General features: G+C 38.7%; 1 protein-coding gene and 2 non-coding genes across 3 annotated transcripts; 2 read left to right on the top strand and 1 right to left on the bottom strand.

Annotated features, from left to right (window-relative positions):
• Positions 1 to 678: 678 nt before the first annotated feature.
• On the top strand, positions 679 to 751 carry trnav-cac (transfer RNA valine (anticodon CAC)). Its single transcript has one exon. It is a non-coding gene; the product is annotated as a tRNA-Val (tRNA).
• A 5,020-nt stretch (positions 752 to 5,771) lies between these two features.
• On the top strand, positions 5,772 to 22,766 carry LOC102778979 (plexin domain-containing protein 1-like). Its single transcript, XM_006793148.3, has 13 exons — positions 5,772 to 6,295; positions 13,639 to 13,799; positions 16,974 to 17,117; positions 17,203 to 17,272; positions 17,373 to 17,495; positions 17,579 to 17,697; positions 17,826 to 17,925; positions 18,179 to 18,274; positions 18,366 to 18,447; positions 18,516 to 18,576; positions 18,662 to 18,779; positions 20,327 to 20,484; positions 22,034 to 22,766. The coding sequence occupies exons 1-13, from the start codon at positions 6,220 to 6,222 to the stop codon at positions 22,157 to 22,159; spliced, it is 1,434 nt and encodes a 477-aa protein (XP_006793211.1). The 5' UTR covers positions 5,772 to 6,219; the 3' UTR covers positions 22,160 to 22,766.
• An 896-nt stretch (positions 22,767 to 23,662) lies between these two features.
• trnac-gca (transfer RNA cysteine (anticodon GCA)) lies at positions 23,663 to 23,734 on the bottom strand. The gene has a single exon. It is a non-coding gene; the product is annotated as a tRNA-Cys (tRNA).
• Between the last annotated feature and the right edge of the window lie 713 nt (positions 23,735 to 24,447).

Below are 24,447 nucleotides of genomic sequence, written 5' to 3'. Positions count from 1 at the left end.
GCTGACTGCAGGTCAAACTGCAGGTCAAACTGCAGGTCAAACAGCAGGTCAGGTCAAACTGCAGGTCAAACTTCAGGTCAAACAGCAGGTCAGGTCAAACTGCAGGTCAAACTGCAGTCCGACCTGCAGTCAGCTGAGACTGAAGAAGTCACTTGGATGAGTGACGAAACGTTTCTCCCACAAAACGCTACGTCCAGATGAACAGAATCAACTTTTGGAGATTTACTTTCCTGGATGATTGAGAATGCATCAAGACGCTTTTGGTAATATAGTGTATGTCTTCCAGTGATGGGAAGAAACCCTGACCAGCCATACCTGTCATCCATCTGCAGTCAGCATAGTGTTTTAACTCAGCCTTCAATATGCATTGCCAGTTTATTAACATACCCATTTGGTAGTATTGCTCAGGCCTTTAGTTATTTATCAGCTTGCTTGAGTTAATTCTGCGTAATAGTTATTCACTTGTCTTTTCCACTGCTCAGGGATGCTTTGGGAAAGTCTACCCTTGACCCACCTGCCTACCTGACCTGTTCACTCTGATTATACTTGCTGGAAATGTAACCTGCTTTATGTTGCCAAGTACTGACACTGCTATCCTAGAAATCGAGAGACTGATATCGTTTAATCTCCTGATGTAGAGTCAAATCCACACACTCTGGAAACTGACCTCAGGCAGCAGTTTCCGTAGTGTAGTGGTTATCACGTTCGCCTCACACGCGAAAGGTCCCCGGTTCGAAACCGGGCGGAAACATGTTTTATAAAAGACCGCTCACACCTTTTCCACATATTCTGTGAACCACTACGATCAGGTAAACAGTTCCGTAGTATAAAAGACAGAACCTCCAGACTGATCAACAGCTTTCACCCATAAGTTGTTAAAGTGTTGATTGGGATGTGTACAGCAAAATATCTAGGACATTTGGTAGACTTTTTGCTTCAGTTTTAATTACAGTTAATTACAGCAACACGTATGGGATGTGTGTGTGTCTGAATATGGGGGGTAGGGTGTTTGCATGCTGTTTGTGTGTGGGTTATAATATTTTTAAGACCCTGAAGAATAGCCCTTTCATTTTGCCTGCGCTACGCCCCGTATGCACAGCAAACTGACAAAAAAGCTTGATTTGATTTGATTTGAACTTAGCACAGGTCAAACAAGGGTCTGGAATTTGCTAGATTTTCCATTTTGCTGGGAAATTCCCACACTCTCCCATAAATGTTTGATCAAAACAATTGTGTAATAAGTCTTGAGTTTACAGGCATCTTGCTTCTATTCCTTTTGTGTTTGTGATTGAGCTTAGAATACACACATGCCATTACTTTTTTTTTTTTTACTTGAAGATCCCCCATTCTGTGTCTGATTTGAAATAACTGTGCATCTATCAGTTTTATAAAATCTTCATATTTAGTTTGACATTGAGCTTTAAGTAATTAGTAGTGAAGAACCAGTTCTTTCTTCCTTGGTGCTCTTTGAGAACCAGGCGGCATTATGTTTGAGAACCCAAGCACATTGCTTATTGGGAGTTGGGAAAATTTCTGTGGTAGAAAATTCAAAACCGCCAGATTCTAATTACTGATGGATTTCTTGTGGCAGCCCTATCCATAGCAAGTCAAACATGCCAGTGGTCCCAAATTTAAACCCTGCAATTTTGTAGTGCTGTGCCAGTGTCAGCATTTTGGCACCAACACCAGTATTTGACAGTGAAAATGTGTGTTCTAGATTGGGCACCTGCATCAGGTTTGTAAAAATAGCTTTACGAAGCCCACAAATAATAAACTGCTCACAACAACCAAAAGAAACCAAAAAAAGAGGCCAAACCACACAAGTGCCCAAACTGCAGTTCCCGGATTGGCCACTTGAGGCTGACTCCATGGCAAGTCATTTCCACATCTCCGCTGTGCACCTGTACACTTTTATTAAATCTGGTTCTTGTCATTCTTTTACTGAATAGAGAGAGCACGACTCAGTTAGTCAAAATATTTATAATTGTTTTATTTAATCATCTTCCGGAAGAGAGAGACCTGCACAGCCCAAAGCCAGTTGCAAAAATCTCTAGCATTAGAAACCAAAAATGTGTATCATATAGGTGTTATTTTGGTCCTTTACATGTCACACATAGTTTCGATAAAAACAACTCCTTCTGTGTTACTAGTTCTGCTTTTTCTGTCTGGTTTCCTGTATTTTATTAATATGCCTCTGCAGCTTTGCACTACACTTCCTGTTTTTTAAACTTCCACTAACTTAAGCCTCTGTTGCCAAGGCGACCAGTCACCCTCTGACCTAATTCTATCTCACACCTGGCCCTGCTTTATAAATGCAGCTTACTAACCAATCAAAGAGTTACTGTATTACTTCATATTGTCATTCTCCAACTGAATAAAGTTAGTTTACACATTTTATTATCTAATACCTTTAACCACTTAACATCTAGTGTTTCAAGGATCAGTGTGAGTGAAGTTAAAAACTCAAATATGCAAATTAATATTTCTTTTTTTTTTTTAAAACACAATTTTCAATTAAGACACTACTTTCTGGTAAATATTTCATGGCTCAGGCTTTAAAGTTTTAAGCGGATTAAAGTGTACATATGGTATAAAACATTTCTCATTAATGCAGCAAACATTGTGTTGCTCACATTAGTTTTGTTGTTCTTCTTTCTTTTCTTTTTTAAACAGTTCACACAGTTCACAAACATTATGAGTCTGGAGGAAATTCTCATACTTGGCAAACATTTGTGTGTTGTAGCAATATCAGTGAATATACTTTTAATGAACTTCTCACATCATTCGGCAAAATAAACAGTCTCCTAAGTAATCATGTGGTACAAATTTGCCGGCTTACTGAACCTATAAAAACAGTAAAACCTTCTGCTCTTCAGTCACTGGGTTTGCGTATTAAAACAGGGGAAGATAAAACATTGTGTAAGTTTATGGGGAATCACAAGGCAGGTCATATTTTAAGCATAATTCTCCCCGCTAAAGGATCAGAGTGTGTTGGATCATTTTCAGCCAGATCTAGCAACTCATCTCAATCCAACATCTTGTTCCAATTGATGACAAATGCGCTCATTTAACATTTTGACAGGCGTGAAACACATTTTGAGTTGGCCTTTTTGGTTTAGTCAAGTTAAACCTCTTTCACGTTTCATCCAGAGTTTTGCCCTAATTATGGAACCTTGTGAACAAGCAAGAAGTCACATGAGGAGAAACCCAAGGTAGACACATAGAAAAGATAAAAGAAAAACCAAAAAATGAAAATATCCTATACAATACAAAAAGAAGAATATGCTTAAAGTAAGCCGACCACACTGCCTGTTTAATTTAGGACTAGTTTTGTGTACATCCGCTCTGTTTGGTTTATGCACCAAAATATAATGCGCATATTCTGGGAATTTGCACGTTTCAACATTTATAATATAAATGCAAGAATTTAACAAGGCCTACTCTACACAGAACCACATGATGTCCTCCTACCAGTTCATAAAAACACAGGAGGATATAGGAGAAAAATATTGGGGGGCGTTAATTGATCATTTCAGAAGAACTATGAATATCTTAATACACCTACTAACATTTTGTCATCCCACTACACTGGGACATTCATCGCTGAAAGTAGAGCAGCACCAATTGCAAATATATGCTGGTGGTTTCCTTATTGTTAACAAATCCTATGAAAAGACCAAAACAATAAAGAGATTCATATAAAAAAAAATATTGTTATGCAGCTACAACCTACACACAGTCACACACACACACACAAACATGTCACAAATTCAGTATGTGACATGTTCCCTTATTACAACAAGCACACACACCTTGACATCCAATCCTGTTAACAGAAATGCTCATTGGAGCACCAAATGTGTATTAATCTTACATAAATTTGCTGTGCGTTATAGAGAAGGTGAGGACGATGATTTTGTTTTTTTTAAATGAGATTTAAAATAAGGCCAGCCACAAAACCTGTTATTTGAGTTTAATTATTCTTTAGTTTTATACTTGTGTGATCTTTATATAAGACCAATAATAAAAACAAACTAAAAAGAAAAAGATGTAAGCTCTCTAAAAGCAAAAAACTTCAGTTTTAGAGATGTTTTCTTTATGTGGACAGCTGTCTGTAACATGCTATTGGGACAGATGGAGAAGCTTGTGAGGTGCTTTCAGATGATGTTTCTTGTGCCTAAACATAATTACTTGTGTGTGAGTGAGGGCAGGGGTGGGCAATTACCAATTTACCAATGGGCCAAAACTGGAGCTATTGTTCAGAGCCTCGTGAATAAGAGGTTATAATAAGAGGTGATAATAGATGAATATAGTTCAGTTTATAAAGAGATAATCTTAATTTTCACTTCACCCGTTGCCTACTGGTGGTGGTCAGAGGGCCCGGTGGCGCCAGTGTCCGGCAGCATCGCCTCTGTCAGTGCGCCCCAGGGTGGCTGTGGCTACAATGTAGCTGCCATCACCTGTGCATGAATGGGTGGATGACTGGATGTGTAAAGCGCTTTGGGGTCCTTAGGGACTAGTAAAGCGCTATATAAATACAGACCATTTACCATTTATAAACTGCTAGTGGTCAGAGTAGATGATTTAATTATTGTTTTTCTTATTTAATTAACCAGGAAAATTAAGACAAAAAAGATTAAAGTTCCTTTTATGAGACTGTTCGAGTAGCACAAAATTAGTAGCACATACAAACATACACATACAAATCCATGCACCAGTTAGATTCAAAATCCAAAATTTTAGGACAGCCCAGCCCTAGGTTTGAGTCATATCATCGATTCTCGGTGCCTGACTCTGTGCAGCACGTATCATAACAGCAATTCTTCTACAAATAAAGAAGTTACTAGAAGTTACTGGAGCTATTGTTCAGAGCCTTGTGAATAAGAGGTTATAATAAGAGGTGATAATAGATGAATATAGTTCAGTTTATAAAGAGATAATCTTAATTTTCACTTCACCCGTTGCCTACTGGTGGTGGTCAGAGGGCCAAATAAAGCTAACACCGAAGTTGTGTGCTTGTTAGTTTTTATTTGCAATATTTGCTTAATTAATTACTTACTTAAAGCACCGACACCAGTCTTTCCCTCCTGAAGTGGCCCATAGTTCTGAGAGGGTTATATGAGAGACATCAGGCATCTAGTGTGAACACAGGAAAAGCTCTGATAAAATCCAGCAATCCAATAGATAAGATGGGAGTTTTCATCATGTAGCCAAGAAGTCTACAGCAACTGTGTGATGCTATCATGGACCAAAATGTCTGAGGAATTTTTCCAGCTCCTTGTTTAATTCTTTCCACGAAAAATTCATATAGTCCTGAAAACCAAACTACCAATCTGTACCTAATGAAATGGTCAGAGACTTATATAGCACTCCTAGAGGGAAAAGAAACTGGTAAATAAAAATGGTCACCATAGCACCACTATCAACAGCACCTAAATAATTCCAGGTTCTTCTTTTTCAAGTGTTGGACACAAAACATATTTACCTCATCAAATAATCTTCTACTACCAAGAGTAAAAAAACAGTTATTTTCAAACCTTTCAATTAAAAATGTGCTTTATCTCTGTAACAGACTACAGAGGAAGTTCTTCTCAAAACGCCAACCATTTAACTACAACATTTGTTTTGGTTCAGCTTGCTTCCACATGGGGGAGACATGCTCCTCCCATCTTCAACACCCCCTTTTTTTTCTACTGTGGAAGGAAAGGAAAAAATGTAGAAATACATAAATATTCCTTCATTTTGGGAAGTCTTCTAAAAATCCAGAGCTCTGTTTTGGAGAAAACAGAAAAACACAAGAGAGACAGACAGACATCCAGAGGGGAGGAGGTGAGACAACCGAGTGAAGAGCTAATTCAAAGATAGAAATGTGACTGAAGCAAAGGAAGAGCATAGAGAAAACACATCTCTTCACTCTGCAACACTTCAGCTGTTTATCATCTCTCCTGCATTATGGACCGATCATCTGAGACAGTATTCTGAGGGCCAAACAAGGGCAAAAAAGGAGGAGGGGGAAAAGCAGTAAAACTTGGCTGAAGTGAGGAAACAGCAATTGTGTGGGTGAGCAGAGGCGAAGAGACAGAGACGAAAGGTGGGGGAGTGGTGGAGTGAGGCGCCCCATTCCTTTACACAAAGTGAGAGGGGAAACTGGGGAAAAGAAGAAGAAGAAGACGAGGAGTGATCAAGAGAAGGGGAAGGAGGGAGAAGAGTCAGCCGGACATGGGGCTTTATGCTGTTCTCCTCATCTGTCTCTCCCAGGCTGAGCTAGGCAGAGTCTGGGCTCAAGAGCATGAAGGTAAGCCCCCTTTCTTTAACGTCAACACCCAATGCAGATCTACAAACAACACCACCATTACGACTACCTTTCTGCACAACAGACTGTCAAGTGCCACACAAAACAGCTTCTAAAAATCTCAGTTAAAGTTAATGTCACACACACGCACACCTGAATTTGTTGTCACTAACTATGGAAGGCTTAAAATGCTTTTTTGGCACTTTTTATGGCATGTCTATGGATACGTGCATGCGTGAAGTTTACTGGTCTCGTGGTAGTTCTCACTGTCAGTCACAGGAAGCACATAAAAGATGGTGTGCGAGTCTGGATTTTTATTTTCTCTCTCTTTTCATGATGCTATTCCAAAACTTCTGCATTTCCAGTTTGGAGGAGGAAAAATAAATGTCATGGGGTTCATTTGCTTTAATAATACTGATCCTGTGAATGAGAATTCTGGATTTTAACAAATAAATATTTGAGGTTTTAAGATTCATTTCCAAAGTGAAAGATGAAAGTCAGTCAGTGAGAACAGCATCTGAGCTAGGATTTCTTAAATTTGGAAAGTTTCATCTCAGACTGTGTCTCATCACCTGCTCTGTGCATTTCCTGTATATGGATCCTCTGCCGTCCTATCTGTAGGTGTGTGTTGGTGCGTGTGTGCATGTATGTATTTTTGTTCTCCTTGGAGATATATTATTTTTAGCCAGCCCCCGTTCTTCCACTGTTCCTCCTCCTCCTCCGACAATCAGCAGTGCTCTAGTTTCTCTGGCCTCTCCTGTGGTCCCAGTTCCTCTGATCAGGGGCCTAGCTCTGCAGAGGACAACTAGACATACAGAGAGACAGATCTCCTCAAATATACGGTCACATGAAGTCCAGCACAATGTCCAGGCTCATCTTTCCCATTAACACTCTCAAACCAGTGATCCAGATCAATTTAGATTAGATTAGAGTCTCCCTTATAAAGCTTGATCCATATTTTGGGCCCTGTAAACTCAGACGTTTTTAGATTAGTGTTCTGTTTCAACAGAAAGTAGAACAGCTCTAAACTAAAAAGGAAGTGCTGGAAGCTTGGTAATTAAATGACTACACGCTCAATGACTTATCTAAAGGAACGCCTGACTGCAGATGATGCCAAATCTCTTTTACAGAGCAGATAATAATACAGCAGAGTTAGGTAAAAAGACTACATGGCTGTCCCCACTTTCTCAAAGGTCAGGACCATCAAGACTGTTTACACATCTGCAAATTTCAGTGTAAGTTTCACAGAAGTTAAACACCACATAAAAGATATGTGTGCATTTTATGAATGCTGATATATCCATGTATGTGTTGCTTTTATAAGCAAGATATCATCATATTATATCAAATCTGTCTGAAAAATACCAGGAAAATACCTGTGCTAATGAGTTTGTGCAAAAGCAGGCAACACTGTAACTATGAGTCTATAAAGGTGCTAGTTGCTAACTTGCAACAACAGTGCTAACAGTATTTAGCAGTCAGTATCCTTAGCATGTTAGCATGCTAACTTTTGCCATTTAATCTTAAACACAAACAACATGTGGCCCAGGTATCTGGGCTAAAAGCACTAGATGAGAAGCCCAAGTTTATTCACTAATCATCTTCATGTTAGCTGAACCAAATTTCCTCAACAACCAATCCAACTAGAACCTAATGGAAGAAGCACAGTATAGCACAACCACGTACGTTCAAGGTGGAGAGGAAAAGGTCTGACTTTATGGTCTTGATGGCTTTGATGATGCTGATAAAGGTCAAAAGCTTAAACACGTCAGTCAAACAATAATGCAGTTTTGGGCTTAAAAGTCTTAAGGCAACAGGGAGTTTTTTGCTTAAAAATGCCTTTGCTGCAAGACCTCTGTTGGTCAACAAATGACAGCAACCTATGTTTCGTATGCACAGTCGTGCACTTCTAAAGTGCGATAACCCCCTTGGCTTGAAATCTAAACTATAATCACAAGGATCTTTAATGACAAAGTAGCTTTAATATATATATATGTACAAGTAACCACTATAAGGGACAGGATCTGTGTTACCTCTATGGCAGGGGTCTCGAACTCCAGGCCTCGAGGGCCGCTGTCCTGCAGGTTTTAGATGTGTCCTTGATCCAAAACAGCAGATTTAAATGGCTAAGTTAACTCCTCAACATGTCTTAAGTTCTCCAGAGGCCTGGTAATGAACTAATCATTTGTTTCAGGTGTGTTGACCCAGGGGGAGATCTAAAACCTGCAGGACACCGGCCCTCGAGGCCTGGAGTTTGAGACCCCTGCTCTATGGTTTCCATTTGCAGTCCAAGTTCCTAATGACCAATCATGTTTTAGCAGATTCTGGTTGTGTACAGGCAAACAATCTGCACTAAGAGCCAAACAGACATTAGCCAAAGGGTAGTTTTTTTTAAACCTGACGAGAATTTAGCTTTTTCTTAGCTGAAAAAACTTTTCTGCATAACAAACAGTGAATAGAGGACGGAGGACAAAGTCTTGGCCCGGACATCGCCTGAACACTCCGGAAACCTCCAAAAATTGGCAATGGACTCCAGAAGCGAGGGTTACCAGATGTCCCACTTTATGTGGGAATGCACAGCATATTTGTCCCTTGTCCGTTCCACATACTGAGATGATGTCTCGCATTTTGATTGGAACTAGTTTACAAAAGTGAACACATGTGGGTCTCACAAGAAACACATGGTTCAAAAAGAGATTCACTGACCTACTGCAACCCAAAGATCAGTAGGCGGGAGAAGAGCAGCTGAAATAATATTTAAAGTTTTAACAGTATTTACAACAGAAAAAGGGAATGCACAGATGTATAAAGACTATAAGTATACATTGTGGCTTTCATTTATATTAATAATAAGTTGTGGAAAATTGCTTTCAAATACAAAACAGCATTTTCCAATAGATGGTCATTGCCAAATCATTAATTTAAACTTAGACTTTAAAACGTGAGACTACCTCTTAGCCCCATGTGGTTAACATTTGCCTCATGTAGATGGATTTGCACTACTAAGAGTTTTTTAAACAATGTGGCATCTATACAAGACTATTTTGATTTTAATCTGATCGGCTGCACTTATCATTTCAAGGGGCAGAACATTATTTTCCTCTGAAGTCATTTCTTGGTTGCTACTGCACATTTCTTGCTAAGGTAATCTCAGATTTATGACTATAAATATTAAAGCACTAAATAAACAGTTAACTACAACTGGCCAAGCACATCTGCAAACTCAAATCATATGTCATCTGGACTGAAAATGAAAGATCCGTTCAAAAACATAAACAACTGACCCTTGTCAATTTGTGCACATTAATCTAAACACCACATTTTTCTATTTATTTTCAGGCCTTTATCATTCCAGCTGCTAGTGTTTGCGATTGTGTGTTATGGTTACTGCTGTTCTGAGGATAAGGTGCCAAATAGGGTCCTCCCACGCTACTAGCTCCAGGCTGGTTTTAACACAGATCACCCTTTTAAAATCCAAACATAATAAAACCACTGCACTGAACTATACTGAGTCGACAAGCGATGACCTCGTCTTGTGATTATTGTTCCCTAATCCCTGTCCTGACAAAGCACGTAATAGTCTCATTTCCACCACTAAAAAAGAGTGATAGGGTCAAGACTTTGATTGTATCTTGAGATTTAATCTGCTCTCGTGTGCTGTGTTTGGACAGTGCACAATAGTTCACTCTCTTCAGTGTGTCGGTCTCTGGAGCAAAGATGTTGGCCTTTTGTTCTCTGTTGATGGGCCTGCAGATAATTCTCTTTCCCCTTCACTGACCAAGTACATGCCCTCGATGTATTCCCGCCTGTACTCAGACTTCAAAGTGTTGCACATTTACCCAGGAAAATATTGTTTTCAGAAGAAATGTATTTTTCGCCCATGGACTTGATCCATCTGAGCAGACTGAAAGGCCATTTAGCTTTTGTCTCAGTTTAGGAACGTGGCTCTGGTTTTTGTAGAGCCTTCAAAAAATACTTTCATACAGAAGAAAATATACCCTGTTGTGTTTCTTAGATATCTGTCTTTGACAACAGATAATGAGGTAAATTATAAGGATAAATAAAAGGTTTGTGTGTTTATATTGTTATTATATTACAGCTTTGCATTTTCATACTTATAAAGGAAGAAAATAGAGCAAAAAATGAGAGAAATGGAAATAGGAGTGTGTAACATGGTACTGGCATGAATGAATACAATCCATGTATCAACAGAGCGATGTATATGGTTCATCAGGCTGTGTCCTAGTTTGACAACACCCACTAGATTTGTGGCGGTTGCTGCAATGCAGACACATGTGAAGGTACAGTGGACACCGCTGCCACGCAGGTGCCATCTCCTCAAAATAGCGAGCATTTGTTAAGGGATTTAATGTTTCTTAATCAAGTCAACAGACTTGGCACAGAAATAAGGATTTTCTGCTGTTGGATGTTTGAGGTTGGCTAAAAAAGCAGAAAATCTGACATCCTGCAGATGCATAGATGTAAATTCAAAGGACTGTCAGAACGTGTTTCATGCCTTTGATTTTATTTAGCAGCAACATCGGAGGGCATTTTTGCAGTGAAGCCACTGACTATTCACCCGTACATCTGTCACACATCACATCTGTCGCGTCAACAATTAGACCATTTGGCCTTGTTCCAGATTCATCAGCATAGTTTTTTTTTTTTGCACCAGTTTGCACATTCCCAGTGCAGGGTCCACACGCACATGTGTCTGCCAGACATGATGCTACTGAGGCCTGTCTTAAGTCTAGGTCCTTATGCAAAGCCCAGCACACTTTTGATGTTGAAGTTCATCCAGCCCCACATGCAGACAGTTAGATAAGGTTAAAGATGTTTCAGGAAAGAAAATGTGAACACTTGGAAGATCTGTAAAGCAAATCTCAAAGTGACCTATTGTAAGGGTGGCAGGAAAAATCTAAGTATAGTCATGGTCTATTAGACTGTAGCCTAAACTTGTGTGCAGCCCCTGAACTCCCCTTTTCAGTTTTCCTGCTCCTCAAAGCTCCTCCTCGTTGTTTAACTCTGCTGTTTGAAGCCTCCTCCGCTGTTTAGCGATGATGATGATGATGAGTGCCAATCTGACCCAGTTAGAAGCTTTTTGCTCTGCAGCAGTGAAATTAGCTTCCACCGCACGATAATCAAACAAGATTCCTCATTAGCACAATCTCCCCCGAGTGTGTAATAACCTCTCTTTTTCACTTGTCCTATTTTGTCCCTTAAGACTTTTTAATTTAATATCATTCTTACTTTAGAAAAATTAACATTTTATATATATTTATTTTATGCACTCTCTGTTTGTGTGGTATCAGGTATAACTTTGTGGAGTGCGTGTTTTTTTGAATCAGCGAAACAATCAAAATACAGGCAGTTAATGTTGAGCTTTAAAACCGGACAGGAACCTTTTGATGTTGAAGCCACAAATTTCTATTTATTTTTTTTTATAACTAAGTTTAACTATATTAGGTGCACAAAAACTATAAGGTCATAGCCACCGTGACACATTGGCTTGTGAAGTCCCATTATGAAGCCTCAACCTGAGTCGACATTTCTTTGTTTTGAAAGTGCTTTGAAGTTGTACGCCAAGCCGCTAGATAATCCTTCTTTCTGACACATAGAAACCAAAGTTTACAAAATTGACTTCTATTTTATTTTATTTTATTTTATTCAGTATGACACAAAATGAGTGTTTCCAGAGGCCTGGGACGAGGGCCACTTTCTCTTCTTTTTGCAACCACATGTATTTCCCCCTGGTGATCGTTAAAAAGAATGCAGTTTTAAGATACATTAAGACCCAGGAACTACATCCATCTTTTTAAGTCTTTATGATTAGGTGTGAGTTAGTCATAAATATTCATTGTAGTTTTTGAAGGGTTCCTTCAATATATAGTCTATATGTCTATATAAAAGATGGAAAGCAATGTCAACGCAAAAGTGCTTTAAAGCAGCTCCCCTCTCCCCCAGCAGTGATTGACTCCACTGGTCACAACACGAACTCTGATTGTATAGATGACTGTGAAAAAATTACTAGTAAAACTACTAATAGTTAATTTACCGCCTGTGTTAAGAAACTGGAAGGTTACGAAGCTATGTCTATGCAGCAGCGATTTGCTTTCCTGCCAATCTCACTTTCAAGCACGTTAGCAAGTCCAGCCTTTGATCTTAGGTCATTTTAGGATCACAGTCAAAGTTTTCAGTTCATACCAGAGCTGCAGGATGGGGTCATGGTTGGGGGTTTGTGCAGTTCTTCAACAACAAATGGTGAAAACCATTTTTTTATGGGCCTATTTTTTTGTACAAAGGCCTTTCATGTTAGATGAGACAGGGGAGGAATACAAACTACAGCTAAACTAATAATCTGGCATTAACATTTTAATCAGAACAAACTGTCAATCCAATAAAACAGCTCCAGACTGAAGGGAGGGGGGGTTATCCAAATAATTTTGGCCATAACTTCGAGACGGGGTTTATCTTTCTCACACTGAAGAGAGTGTTCATAACATGCTGTTAATTAATAGCTCAGTTCAGTGAACTAACAGCTCAGAACGAGACAGCAAAGGGAATTTAATCCCTCTGTTTCAGAGGGAATAATGAGCTCTTAACCCTGTTGAACTATCAGTGAGTTCTGCTGATTTTGCAACTGCCAACTAAAAATGTGGACAGTGAGTCATAGATCGGTTGAAAAAAACCATAAACAGCCATCTATGATCTGTTAAGCAGATGTCACGAAAGCCCACACAAATGTAGGTGGTCAGTAGAGATGTGAGTGCTCTAAAAAGATGCACACACAGACAAATCCCCACAATCCTTTTGTACATACATAGGGATTATTTGAACAAAGAACAATGTTGGCACCACATGGTTAAAAAGGAATCGTGCCCCTATTTCTGCATGACAGATGTATAGAAAATCTACAGTGTTGTTTGTGCTGATCTTATTTCTGTCTCTGCGTGAGTTATTGCTCCGTGACCTCTAAACATGGATTTCATTTTCTTTAGATATGTATGCCTGTTAATGATCCAGATTATGGTAACCAATAAAGAACAGATGTGACCACAGAGTTTAAAGTCAAAGTCATTATAATGTCTATAAAAAACTACATTTTACAAGACAGTTTTCACACATTTTGAGAGATAATTACATTATCTTGTTTTTCCTCAAAGTAATTGTGATTTAGTAAGCAAGTCTGTGACTTTTTCTTTGTTGAACTCTTATGTCTCAGATTGATGGTTAACAACAGGTGAGAGATTATGTGGTGAGAGTATTTATTCATGGATTAAATCCTCAAGAAATACATCATCGTGAATGAATCTGCATGTATGTGTGTGCTGCTTGTGTTGTTCTAGATCCATGGAGTGGAACTGCTCTGGAAGATCCGTCCAGTTTTCACAGAACCAGGAGAGACCAGCAGACCCCACACAAACACAGGGAAGCCCGCAGCTCACAGGCTGAAGGAGGAGGGGGAGTTGATATCAGTCCCCTGCCTGACAACATGACTCGCATAGTGGTGAGATGCAACGACTGATTCATGGCTAAGACCTTAGATTACAATAGTGGCAGTAGGAAAATCAACTATTTTAATATGGCCTAAATTCTGTTCATAGAAATGACGCTCCCATTGCTGTTTTACTAACAACACATACAGTAAATATCAAGTCTAATGTAAGCTCTAAAATAATGACATCATGCCTATGCTTGAAGCTAAAGCTACACAGCTGTTCCTTAAGCCTTCAATCTCTCTAATGGCCAGCAGGGGGCATCTGCTCTGGTTGTGGTCCAGCTGTATAGATGGCCATGAGAAAGTGAGCCTTATATCAGTCGATTTCATACCAAAGTAAACACTTTCCTAATGTCTTTACTGTCTTAATTGTTTAGCTCAGTATCTTATTCTTGTTGTATTCCAGTGTTCTCTCATTTTTGCTATATAACTTTGCACTGTCCACTTTCTGCTGTAACAAAACAAATTTCCCCCGTGTGGGACTAATAAAGGTTATCTTATCTTTTCTTAAATGGCCAACTCTTTTTCAATTGAGAATAATGTTCGTTTAGGAAATTATGGTCCTATTTAGAATAAAACAGATGCTTTTGGCTTGGCAAACCTTTTGTAAGACTGTGATGGCCAAAACCGCCAACAGTTTCTTATAGAGCCACTTTCAGCAGTCATAACTCTAAGTTAAAATTAGGTTTTCTGTTAAGCAGATATGCTGTGTTTGTTTTTTTTTGCAAACATGGCACTGTGCATAATAACCAAACATCTTCAATTTGGTTTTATGTTTCCAAGGGGCACTTAGGATTGCAACTGTGCAAACCTTAGCATGCTGTTATGTTCTTTCTAGAGAGAAGAGCAGTCCAAAAAACCCATATTATTCAGCCATTTTCTAACTGTACTGTCTTGAACTTTAAAAGTTCTACAGAGTCAGTTTTGTTGCTAAGTTTGTATGTTGAGACTGCGTCACTGCATGTGACTTCAGAATGTGCTGTTTGTATTGTATTATCTAACTCTACTAAAATTATGCTAAAATTAGCTTAAACTGCATATGGAGGGCTCATTGTTGTAGAAAACTGTACAGCCACAGAGCTGCAACCAGTAAGAGCATGAGAAAAACTGCCCCAAAAACTGTGACCAGTGAGAATGAGGTCAACACAGCTGTGCAAGTCATTGTCAGCTGAATTACAGAAATGAGAATTCTTATATTTATTGGTTCTGCAAGAAAAAGGGCATTAATAGCTGCCAACTTAAAATTACATTAGCTTGAGGGATAAATATCCCCTACTTATTTTAGGAAAACTAAACCATCCATTACACCAAAGCCAAAGAATCTTTAGTGTCAATCAATATAGTGATGTTTACATGGTTATTATAATCTTTAAACCAAGAAACGAGTTACTTTCACGAAAGCTGCAGAATTAACCTAACCATAGGGTGGGGTGGCGTATCACAGGTTGGTGTGCTGACCCCTAACAACATTTTAACTTTTAATATAGCTCATTGTTATCTGTGTATGACAATATGAAGAGTTAAATGTGAGGCAAACTGTAACTGTAAATGGCTTTGGTAATAATATTGTGCTGACAAGTCAAGTAGGTACTGCTAAGCCAGAAAAAATAAAGTTTAGTCGAAGGTAAAGCCTGTAGGACATCACTGTCCTGTGCCATTTTCCAGTCATTATTTTAGAAGTGTGTGTCTGCGTGTGTGCGTTGTTAGTGCATGGGATGAGTTTTTATGAGTGTCTTACCTCCTAGACTCATCTTTCACTTCAATCAGCCTCAGTAAAAATTAGCCCAAATAAATTGTGTTCTACGTTTTTTTCTTCCTCTCCCTACAATTCAAATTGAAAACAGACCACATGCTTGTGTTGCCAGCTTACAGTGTTTGTTTAAGCATGGCTGCGCACGAGTATGTGCATGTGTGTGTGACTCACTTGGATTGGATCACAAGTAACCCTGTTATAATGTTGCTGCTGCTGCTTTTTTAGGGGGAGGCCTGATCCCAATTTCCAAAACCCTCCATCTCCTGTCCAATCAGAGTCACTTCAATAAGTCAGTCAGCTGTGAGGGAAAATAAATGATTATTCTCCTCACCTAGAATCCCCCTAGAAAATACAGGCCGGTGTCAGGCAGTGGAGATGGAAGAAAAAAGTGGGTCACTTGCTGTAAGTGGAGCAGCCGGAGAGGTTGTGAGAGTGCTGCATTTAACTGCTCCACTTTCTGAGCCCATACTAAACCCCAGAACCATTGCTCTCTGTCACCTTCAACTATGCTATACATTAATAATGCCATCAAGACTGGAGATCTGTATGAAGACACAAGTCTTGTTGTCAAAGCCAATGTGTAAACAGCTCCATCAAGTGGCACTATGTGGGTAGGACTGAAGGGAAAAATCCCTGCATGACTCGCTGAAGTTTATCCCAGTTGTTTTTTTCAAAATAAGACATTTTTGATTTTTTCACATTATTTTTGAGCTGATAAACTTTTTTTTCACTTCACACTTACACTAACCTAAATATTTTTCACAAAAAAGAGGAAAAAAGGTAAGACTGGACTTTCATCTAATACCAGTAATAATACCTGTAATACCTGTACTACAAAAGCTTTATTTAACTAAGTAAGCCATTAAGAGCACAGGAAATAGAGTAGCTTAAAACGTATATATCAAAATGTAAACACTGGAAAATCTCAACAAACCAACTCATAAAATGCTGCCTCCTGTTGGTGAAGTTCTGAAGAAGGTAATTTAAAAAAAGTACCTTGTACAAACACAAATGTAAAAAGAAATCTGTTTAGAACGATGATAAATGTATTGATTAGCTATTAGAAGCTGGTACAATAGGATGCAAAAATCCCCCAAATGTTCATAAGGATGAGGTCTCTTTGATAAGATTTCTTCTCAGAGATATGTAAAAGGGTAAGATGTTCTATTTTTTTTTCATTTGTTATTATTATATGGAAATGCACGCAGCAATCCTTTAGACTACTAATTTAAAATGTACATAAAACAAGATTGAAAACTACACATCTTTATTTTGGAGTGGCTAGAGCTACCCAAAATGTATCCAGTCCTGTAGTAACTCATTGATTTCAATATAAATCAGTCTATTTCATACAGAGACCTACTCTAAACGACCTCACCATGATTAATGTATTCGGGAAACTTGTCTAATGAGTGACCTCTTTCTCTCAGGAGGACTCCCAGAGGTACTACAGATGGCAGAGTTTTGGTCCAACAGAGAGACAGACTGCAAGCTTGTGGGTGGATATGGACAACCTGCACAAAAACCAAGTCAGAATTCACGGCATACTGTCCAACGCGCATCGACAGGCAGCGGTGAGATGAGCGTTCGCACATTCGAGCACTAATGTCTGATTTACAGACAGATTTAACCACATCTGACATGTCTTCTTATTCACAGAGAGTGGCACTCTCCTTTGATTTCCCCTTCTATGGGCACCAGTTGAGACAAATTATTATAGCAACTGGAGGTAGGTCACATGCTTCAGTTTAAAGATGTGCTGTTCGACCACGGGGTAGAGGTGTTTTTAAAATCTTTAACTGTTCACTTCTCTTAATGTTTCTCTTCAGGTTTCATCTACATGGGTGAAATAACTCACAGAATGCTAACCGCCACCCAGTATGTCGCTCCCCTCATGGCCAATTTTGACCCTAGCTTTTCTAAAAATTCAACAGTGAGGTACTCGGATAATGGTAGGTAAAGGTTCCTCTATGAAGTCTAGAGTTTGGGAGCTCCTGGGTATCTCTGACTGGCCTTTCTATATTGCTTTGCCCAGGAAATTTATTTGTCGTGCAGTGGGACAAAGTGCGGATAAAGGACCGAGAGGCAGCGGGGCCTTTTACTTTCCAGGCAGCGCTCCACAAAAATGGAACAATTGTTTTCAACTACAAAGATGTAAGTTATGTATTTTTAATCAGATGTAGCAAAAAATATAATTCCACCACTTCAATAATTTGTAATAAACACAGCTCAGCTTGAATGTCAGGTTTACCAGTGTCAAAACTCTTCTGTCCTTTTTTGAGATCCCATTGCCAGTGGAGGAAATAAATTCTACTGAGCATCCGCTGAAAGTTGGACTGTCTGACGCTTTCATGGGATACCTCCCTACATCACAGCTGTCAGGTCAGTTCCTTTAAAATAAAAAAGAGATGCTTCCTCTACTGTTAATTTAAAGCAATTATTCATATTTTAGTAAATTATTAAGCCAGTTAAGGCAGAGGAGTAAAAGCAGAAACTAAATACTTTCCATCACAAGTAGTTCAATTTGAACAGGAGTTAGTCCCCTCTCAGAAACACGGAGCACAGACTTCTTTTTAAGTTTGCACATGAGACTTAATACAGAAGAAAGACTGACATTCAATTTTTGTCTTGATAGAAGCAAAGCGGCGTACTATCTATGAATATCATCGTGTTGCCATTGACACCACAAAGATTGTGAGCGGATCAGCTTTTGAGTTCACACCTCTGCCCAGTAAGTCCTGTTTCAAACTAGCTTTTGTTCGACAGCCTAGCCTCATTGCTCACCCTGTAACTGCGTAACGATGCGATTCCCGTTCCCCCAGCTTGTCTTCAACACACATCCTGTGATCTCTGCCTAACATCCAACTTGACAAGCGGCTGTGGCTGGTGCAACACACTTCAACGGTAAGACAAAGTTCAATTCGTGATGTTATGAGATTCTCGCCTTTTCTCACTTTGCTTTTCATTTCTAGATGTTCTGATGGTATAGACCGGCATAGACAAGAGTGGCTGGATTACAACTGCCCTGAAGAGGTGAGACTCATTACCATATCACACAAGAGAGAGATGAGCAGCTTTGTTACTGATTCCTGAGTCATTCTTTTCGGCATTCACTCAGGCTAAAGGCATGTGTGAGGACTACAACACAGTTCTACCTGAAGCAACTATGAGCTCCTTTAATCACTCCTCTCCAGGTCCAACCGTTTCAGTGCTTGAAGAACAGCCTGTTACTAGGGGTGAGTTGGAAAATACAGTGCTGGTATGTCAGCAAAAACTCCCGCAACTGGTGAAGGATTAATGAAGGAATATTTAATTGTTTATTTTTTGGGGGATCATGCAAAATGTGACCCTTTGTGAATAGATTAAGGAGAAGCAGAATTACTAGTAGCTCTCTGACTTCTGAGCATTACAGAATTAAAGCTGAATTTCCATAGAGGGCATAAGCATACAGGTACCAGCTGCATGACTCAATATAAACAGGAGATAGCCCTTAAATCTGAGTTAGATTTAAACTTGTACATCTTCGCAAACATTTTCAGAATGTAAAAAATAACAATAACAGAAAGCTTATCATAAAACTAATCTCACTATAAAATTATGACTAATAATTGCTGAACTTATCTGTATATTTATGAGATTTTGTGTAGATCTTTTCAAAGACATGTTTATGTAAAATCAAATCTACCTAGGCAAATAGGAGTGCCTTTTGTTGCATTGGCTTGGACACTTTTTATGAATGACTACATTTTCATTTTTGACAGTAATAATCAGAAGAAACCATTAGAAGTGTGTGAGCAGAAGCTATGATTTCCCAAGCTTGTAATCTAACCAGGGGTAGGCCCCAGGGATCAATCCTAGGACCACAATTTATTCATTCAATATGTTCAAAACTTTTAAGTTCATCAATATGTTTCTACTTATTTTGTATAAATTCTGCTAATTAAGAACCCACTGATTTTAAAGCTCATGTGTTCTATTATCCTAGTTAAAAAAATATTCTATAAGTCTCAAACTCAACTTTAATAAAGTCCAACAGTAAAGTAGTTAAATATTTGTTTTTCCATGTGGAAAGAAAGAGACTGATGATTGTTTTTTAATGTTTTCCTGTTGATTTTCTGTGTATACAGATTTTGGGGAGATTTACTGTAAATACAAACAAGTGAACATGAATATCTTTTTTTTCTTCTTGTTTTTTCAATCCACGCATCACTTTCTGCTTCTAGGAGTTATGTTAATTTAATGTCAGTTCATTTATAAACTTATAGTAATTAAAAGCTTCATATAAGAATCCAGAAGGTATTCAAAGGCTTAAATATAATGTGGTAAATAAAGGACAAATCATTTTTACTTTACTCATGTCAAGTCAAGTCAAGTAAAGCCATCTTTATTTATATAGCACATCAAAAAGACATTAAGTGTCAGCCAAAGTGCTGAACAGAGGGATAATATAATAAAAATAATTAAAATAGATAAGATGAAAACATTATAGAAAACATTGTAAGACATCCATATATGTTTGTAAAAAATATGTGTACATGCAAATATGCACATACATATGCAAAAATGTACACATTCACACATATGTGAACATAAAAATCCCTCTGCCTCTTAACAGACGGGCACTATGAATTAAAATATTCCAAATTTGAAAAAGAAAATCGTCCCCACTTAGTTTTAGGAAGTTGGCCACAGAGTTTTCCAAAGTAAAATCCATAGTTAGCTACCTAGACATTTCTATATTTAGAAATGCTTTAACAGGATCAACAATCTTCCTTCCTTTCAGATATACAGACGAGCCCTCCAAACAACGGGATGACAGAGAACACGGCCATCATCGCAGGCGTTGTGGCTGCTCTAGTTCTGCTTGTAGCTCTCACCTTACTGGCTGTTTACTACATCAACACACATCCCACGGTGGCTCCACCATTCTACCTCATGCAGGTCAGAAAAACAACATCCAGCTCTCATTCCCTCTGCAGTAGGGATGGTCACAGACTTTAATTTTCTTTTAAAATATAGACTTTGACCTAGTGGGCTGTAATATACTGCTATGGTCAGAAGGTGGTGGTAATGCACATTGAAGCTGTTTTAAGCCACTATTGAAATACATCATTGATGCTGGTATTAAAAGGAATGTAGACTTCTGCATTGCTTCACTTTTCAAACCTGGAACTTATGTCCATCTTTTATAATGTCTACATAACTACCAGACTTCAGACAGGTGAAACGTGTAAGCATGCATACTCTGTCACTGGGTGACCAGTTTATTTCACAGGTCAATGAAATGACAGATTCACCTGATGAATGAGAAGTGGGTGATGTTCATGTGTCTGCAAAAAGACTTGCAGAAGTCTGTGACAAAACAGCCCTGAACACTGGAAACACTCTCCTGATGATCTTTAAGCTCCAATGGGCCAATGAGTTTGTGGCTTCACAGTAAAACCCACTGTTGACTTGAAAACACTCACCTTTAAAATTCATAAAAGCACTTGCAGTAAAGTTTAGGGGATTTATGGATGTGCAATAGGCCCATCGCAGTGGCTACATTCATCTTTTATGCCGTCTATGGTTGAAGCCCGCATCTTCCCATTTGCCTGTGTCGGGTAAAAAGGGGTGTTTTACTTTTATTTTTTAGCAGTAGCATCATTATTATATCAGAATCATTTAATAAGCATTGCATTAAACATTGATTGAAGCTATTGACATTACATTTAACATTTGTATTACAGTGATTGCTATAACCTGGTGTTAATCTTCTACTTACAGGTGTCAGAATAATTATATGATCTCTCATTGCAGGTGTAAACATGATCACCATATACATATGGCAGTTTGTTGCCCATTATAGAGTTGTGCCCGAGTTAATAAAGGTCAAAAACTTCAGTCAGCGTTATGACTGGCTGATCCATGGTGTGGGATGACTTTGGGTTGCACGCGCTTACATAACACTGATATCATGTGATTCTTTGTGATTTTTATTTAGATATATCTTTTTATTAAGTTTTTAAGTAGTGGTAGTTCATTAAACCAACATTCATTTAATATTGTATCCCTGATTCAGCGTATTATATACAGGTCAACTTGATAATTTGCAAAACCTTGCAGCTGTAATGTTGTGTCTCCGTAGGGGACAGTTCGCTCTAAGGAGAGGCGTGGGAGCCAGTGTCTGTCCTCGAGACGAAGAGAATGTTTTTCTTGCTGTGTCTAAAGTTGTCAATATTGACTGTATTGTACCACCTGTACGCATGAGGGGGCGTTCGAATACCCTGATTTTCATAAAACAATGAGTGTGTGGAGTCTGTAATGAGATTTGATGCTGTCTGCTGTATGGTGTCCATCTCCCACGCGTGTGTTCATTAAATCATCGTTTGGCTTGACCCGGCCGGACCAGTGTGGTTATTTTTGGTTTTCCTCCTGTATCCATCCTCAATATTTGAATCCGTAACACCTGCTATGTGGTCTTTACCTACTACTGTTTCTCTGTCTGCAGCGACGCACCAATAACTACTGGCCCTCTATGAAGTTCCGCAATCAGGGCTGTCACTCCAGTTATGCTGAAGTCGAGCTCGGGGGCCATGAAAAGGAAGGTTTCATTGAAGCTGAGCACTGCTGCTAAGGGTCTAGGACTTGCAGGACTCAATCAGTGGAAGAGAGGACACCATCTTGAGGAAAACTGCGGTACTACAGGAGGATGAATATGGACATTCAGGCTGACCATCAACACAAGATGTCCTTACTCCAACCTTTGAGGCTGGACAGTGTTTACTGTAACTGCTCTTGTAGCTCTTGCCAGCTTTCTCTGTGTCTTTTGCTGTTTGCCATCACACAGGGGATTAGCCATATTATCTAAGGGTTGGAGGGTTTGAGAGGAAGACAGCAGTACAGAAATGATGAGATGCAAATGTCCAAAAGCCAACGATGCAAGGGCCTGTCAGGGAATGAATTAAACTAGCCTTCATACTGCAAATCAATGTACCACTCAACTTTACTCTGTGTTTTTTGTTTTTATCCATTTTATGGAGTCACTTTTGTTTCATGAAACTACGCGAGCAACGATGAGTTCATAAAATGTTATATCTATGTGGACTTCACTACGACAGATATTTAGCTTTATAGCTGATAGTGATTATAAGGACGTATGTTGTGGATGAATTTTAGAGACGTGAAGTTATGAGGGTTTTCTTTGAACCTTTCTGTTTAAATGTCTTCTAATAAAAGCTGGTGACGAGTCTGGATTTTGATCTCAAGGTCATAGTCTGGTGAGTGACTAACAAATCTATTTAGATGGTTTTCAATTTTTATAACTAAATGAATGAGCCTTAAAATAGAAGGAAACAGCATTAAAGATAGTATTAGAGAAATACCTTATGTGGGCATTAATACTTCATGTGCATCTAATTTTTAAAAATAAATTCACATTATATCTTAAGCACTGCTGTGATAACAACTGAAAATGACTGCATGTATGGAATTCATTTTTTATGCAAATTTATTTTACAGCAAACGCATCTCTCGCCTTGAGACAGCTGGGATGGATGGAAATGTATCTCCTTCCTTGCTGAAGTCCCATGATAGGTTAAAAATTGCAAAAATGTCAGGTATTTAGGGCTGTGCACAGCATTGCCACAGGATGGCGCCATAACACAACACGAAATTCCACATGACAAGCGCAGCCACGGTGATCATTTATTATATTGAGCTTAAAAATGAAGGTGTGTACCGAGCAGAGACAGATATTCCGATAGTTTTGCTAACATACAGGAATATTAACCGCTTGCAACGTCTATAAATACTTGTAAACTTGGCAGATTAATAAGAAAAGAGATTTTCCACACAACTAATGGTGACAAAATCAAAAAGTAAAGTAAGAGTACACATTGGGACATGTAATTAATTTAGTGGTAAAACCCTCTGAAGAATTTCTTTTAAATAAGGTGGAATATAGTATTTTAAGAAGCGGTGGGAAGCATAAAAGCGACAAAAAGACATACGGCTACTCGTAGAGATTATGTTCGTTAAGTAAGGAATAAACTTCATATATCGCTAAGCAATCGGTGAAGTTTTCTATTACATTTATTTATACGAACGCAACGACAAAAAGTCACCAAGGAAAGAAAAGAGGGGGCACCCGGATTTGAACCGGGGACCTCTTGATCTGCAGTCAAATGCTCTACCACTGAGCTATACCCCCGATGTACAAACTCACCAAGTTTTGGCTATATGAATATACCACATGTTCAGTACTGACACGCTGGATGTGCTATAGTAGTTGTTTCTTGCATTTACTCATAAATCCCAACTATATTATAATACACAGGTTTGTTTAGTCCGACGCTTTCCGCTAACGTTAACAATGTAAACAAAATGGCAGACCTGGTTGTAATCGAGCTTGTTTCCAGCAGAGGGCGTCAAATAAACAAAGTCGAACCGCAGTACAGGATATTATCATGTCCCCACGTAGCAGTTGGAGATATCTATTTATCATTCACGTCATCAATAGAAAGAAGAATTCTTTGTTTTCTTTACTGGTTAAACTTTTGTGTTAGTGCCGTTTATGTTTTTTTTAATAAAAAGTTGTAACCCCGTTGTTGTATAAATGTAGATATTTAGAGCTTACCGCGATAAATTTATGTTTAGAGTCGACCTTATTTATTTAAAAGCGTTATTACAGTACATTTGGATTAGTCTCTGTTGTTACTCCTTTTAAGGTCATCAACCTCACTTCTCCTCAACGCTGCTGATGCTGCCTTCATGGCATGCGAAAACCCTGTAATTTACGAAACATATTTGGACAAGCTAAAGAGGCCGCTGAATGATGCGCAATGTTGTTGTTAATTCGTTTTAAGTTACTAAAAATATCATTTGGAATCACATTTGACGACCATCTCGTATTAATTACTTAAA

This window comes from Neolamprologus brichardi, chromosome 8 (genome assembly GCF_056152115.1).
Source record: "Neolamprologus brichardi isolate AB-2024 chromosome 8, ASM5615211v1, whole genome shotgun sequence".
Taxonomy (NCBI): domain Eukaryota; kingdom Metazoa; phylum Chordata; class Actinopteri; order Cichliformes; family Cichlidae; genus Neolamprologus; species Neolamprologus brichardi.
This window is presented reverse-complemented; position numbering and strand designations above follow the sequence as displayed.

What these genes read in the sequence shown, in the direction of transcription:
- LOC102778979 (XM_006793148.3), top strand. Translation starts at nt 6,220, where the DNA reads ATGGGGCTTTATGCTGTTCTCCTCATCTGTCTCTCCCAGGCTGAGCTA. An exon ending in AATTATTATAGCAACTGGAG is followed by an intron (nt 17,273 to 17,372) that starts GTAGGTCACATG and finishes GTTTCTCTTCAG; the next exon opens with GTTTCATCTACATGGGTGAA. An exon ending in TGAGTTCACACCTCTGCCCA is followed by an intron (nt 18,275 to 18,365) that starts GTAAGTCCTGTT and finishes CCGTTCCCCCAG; the next exon opens with CTTGTCTTCAACACACATCC.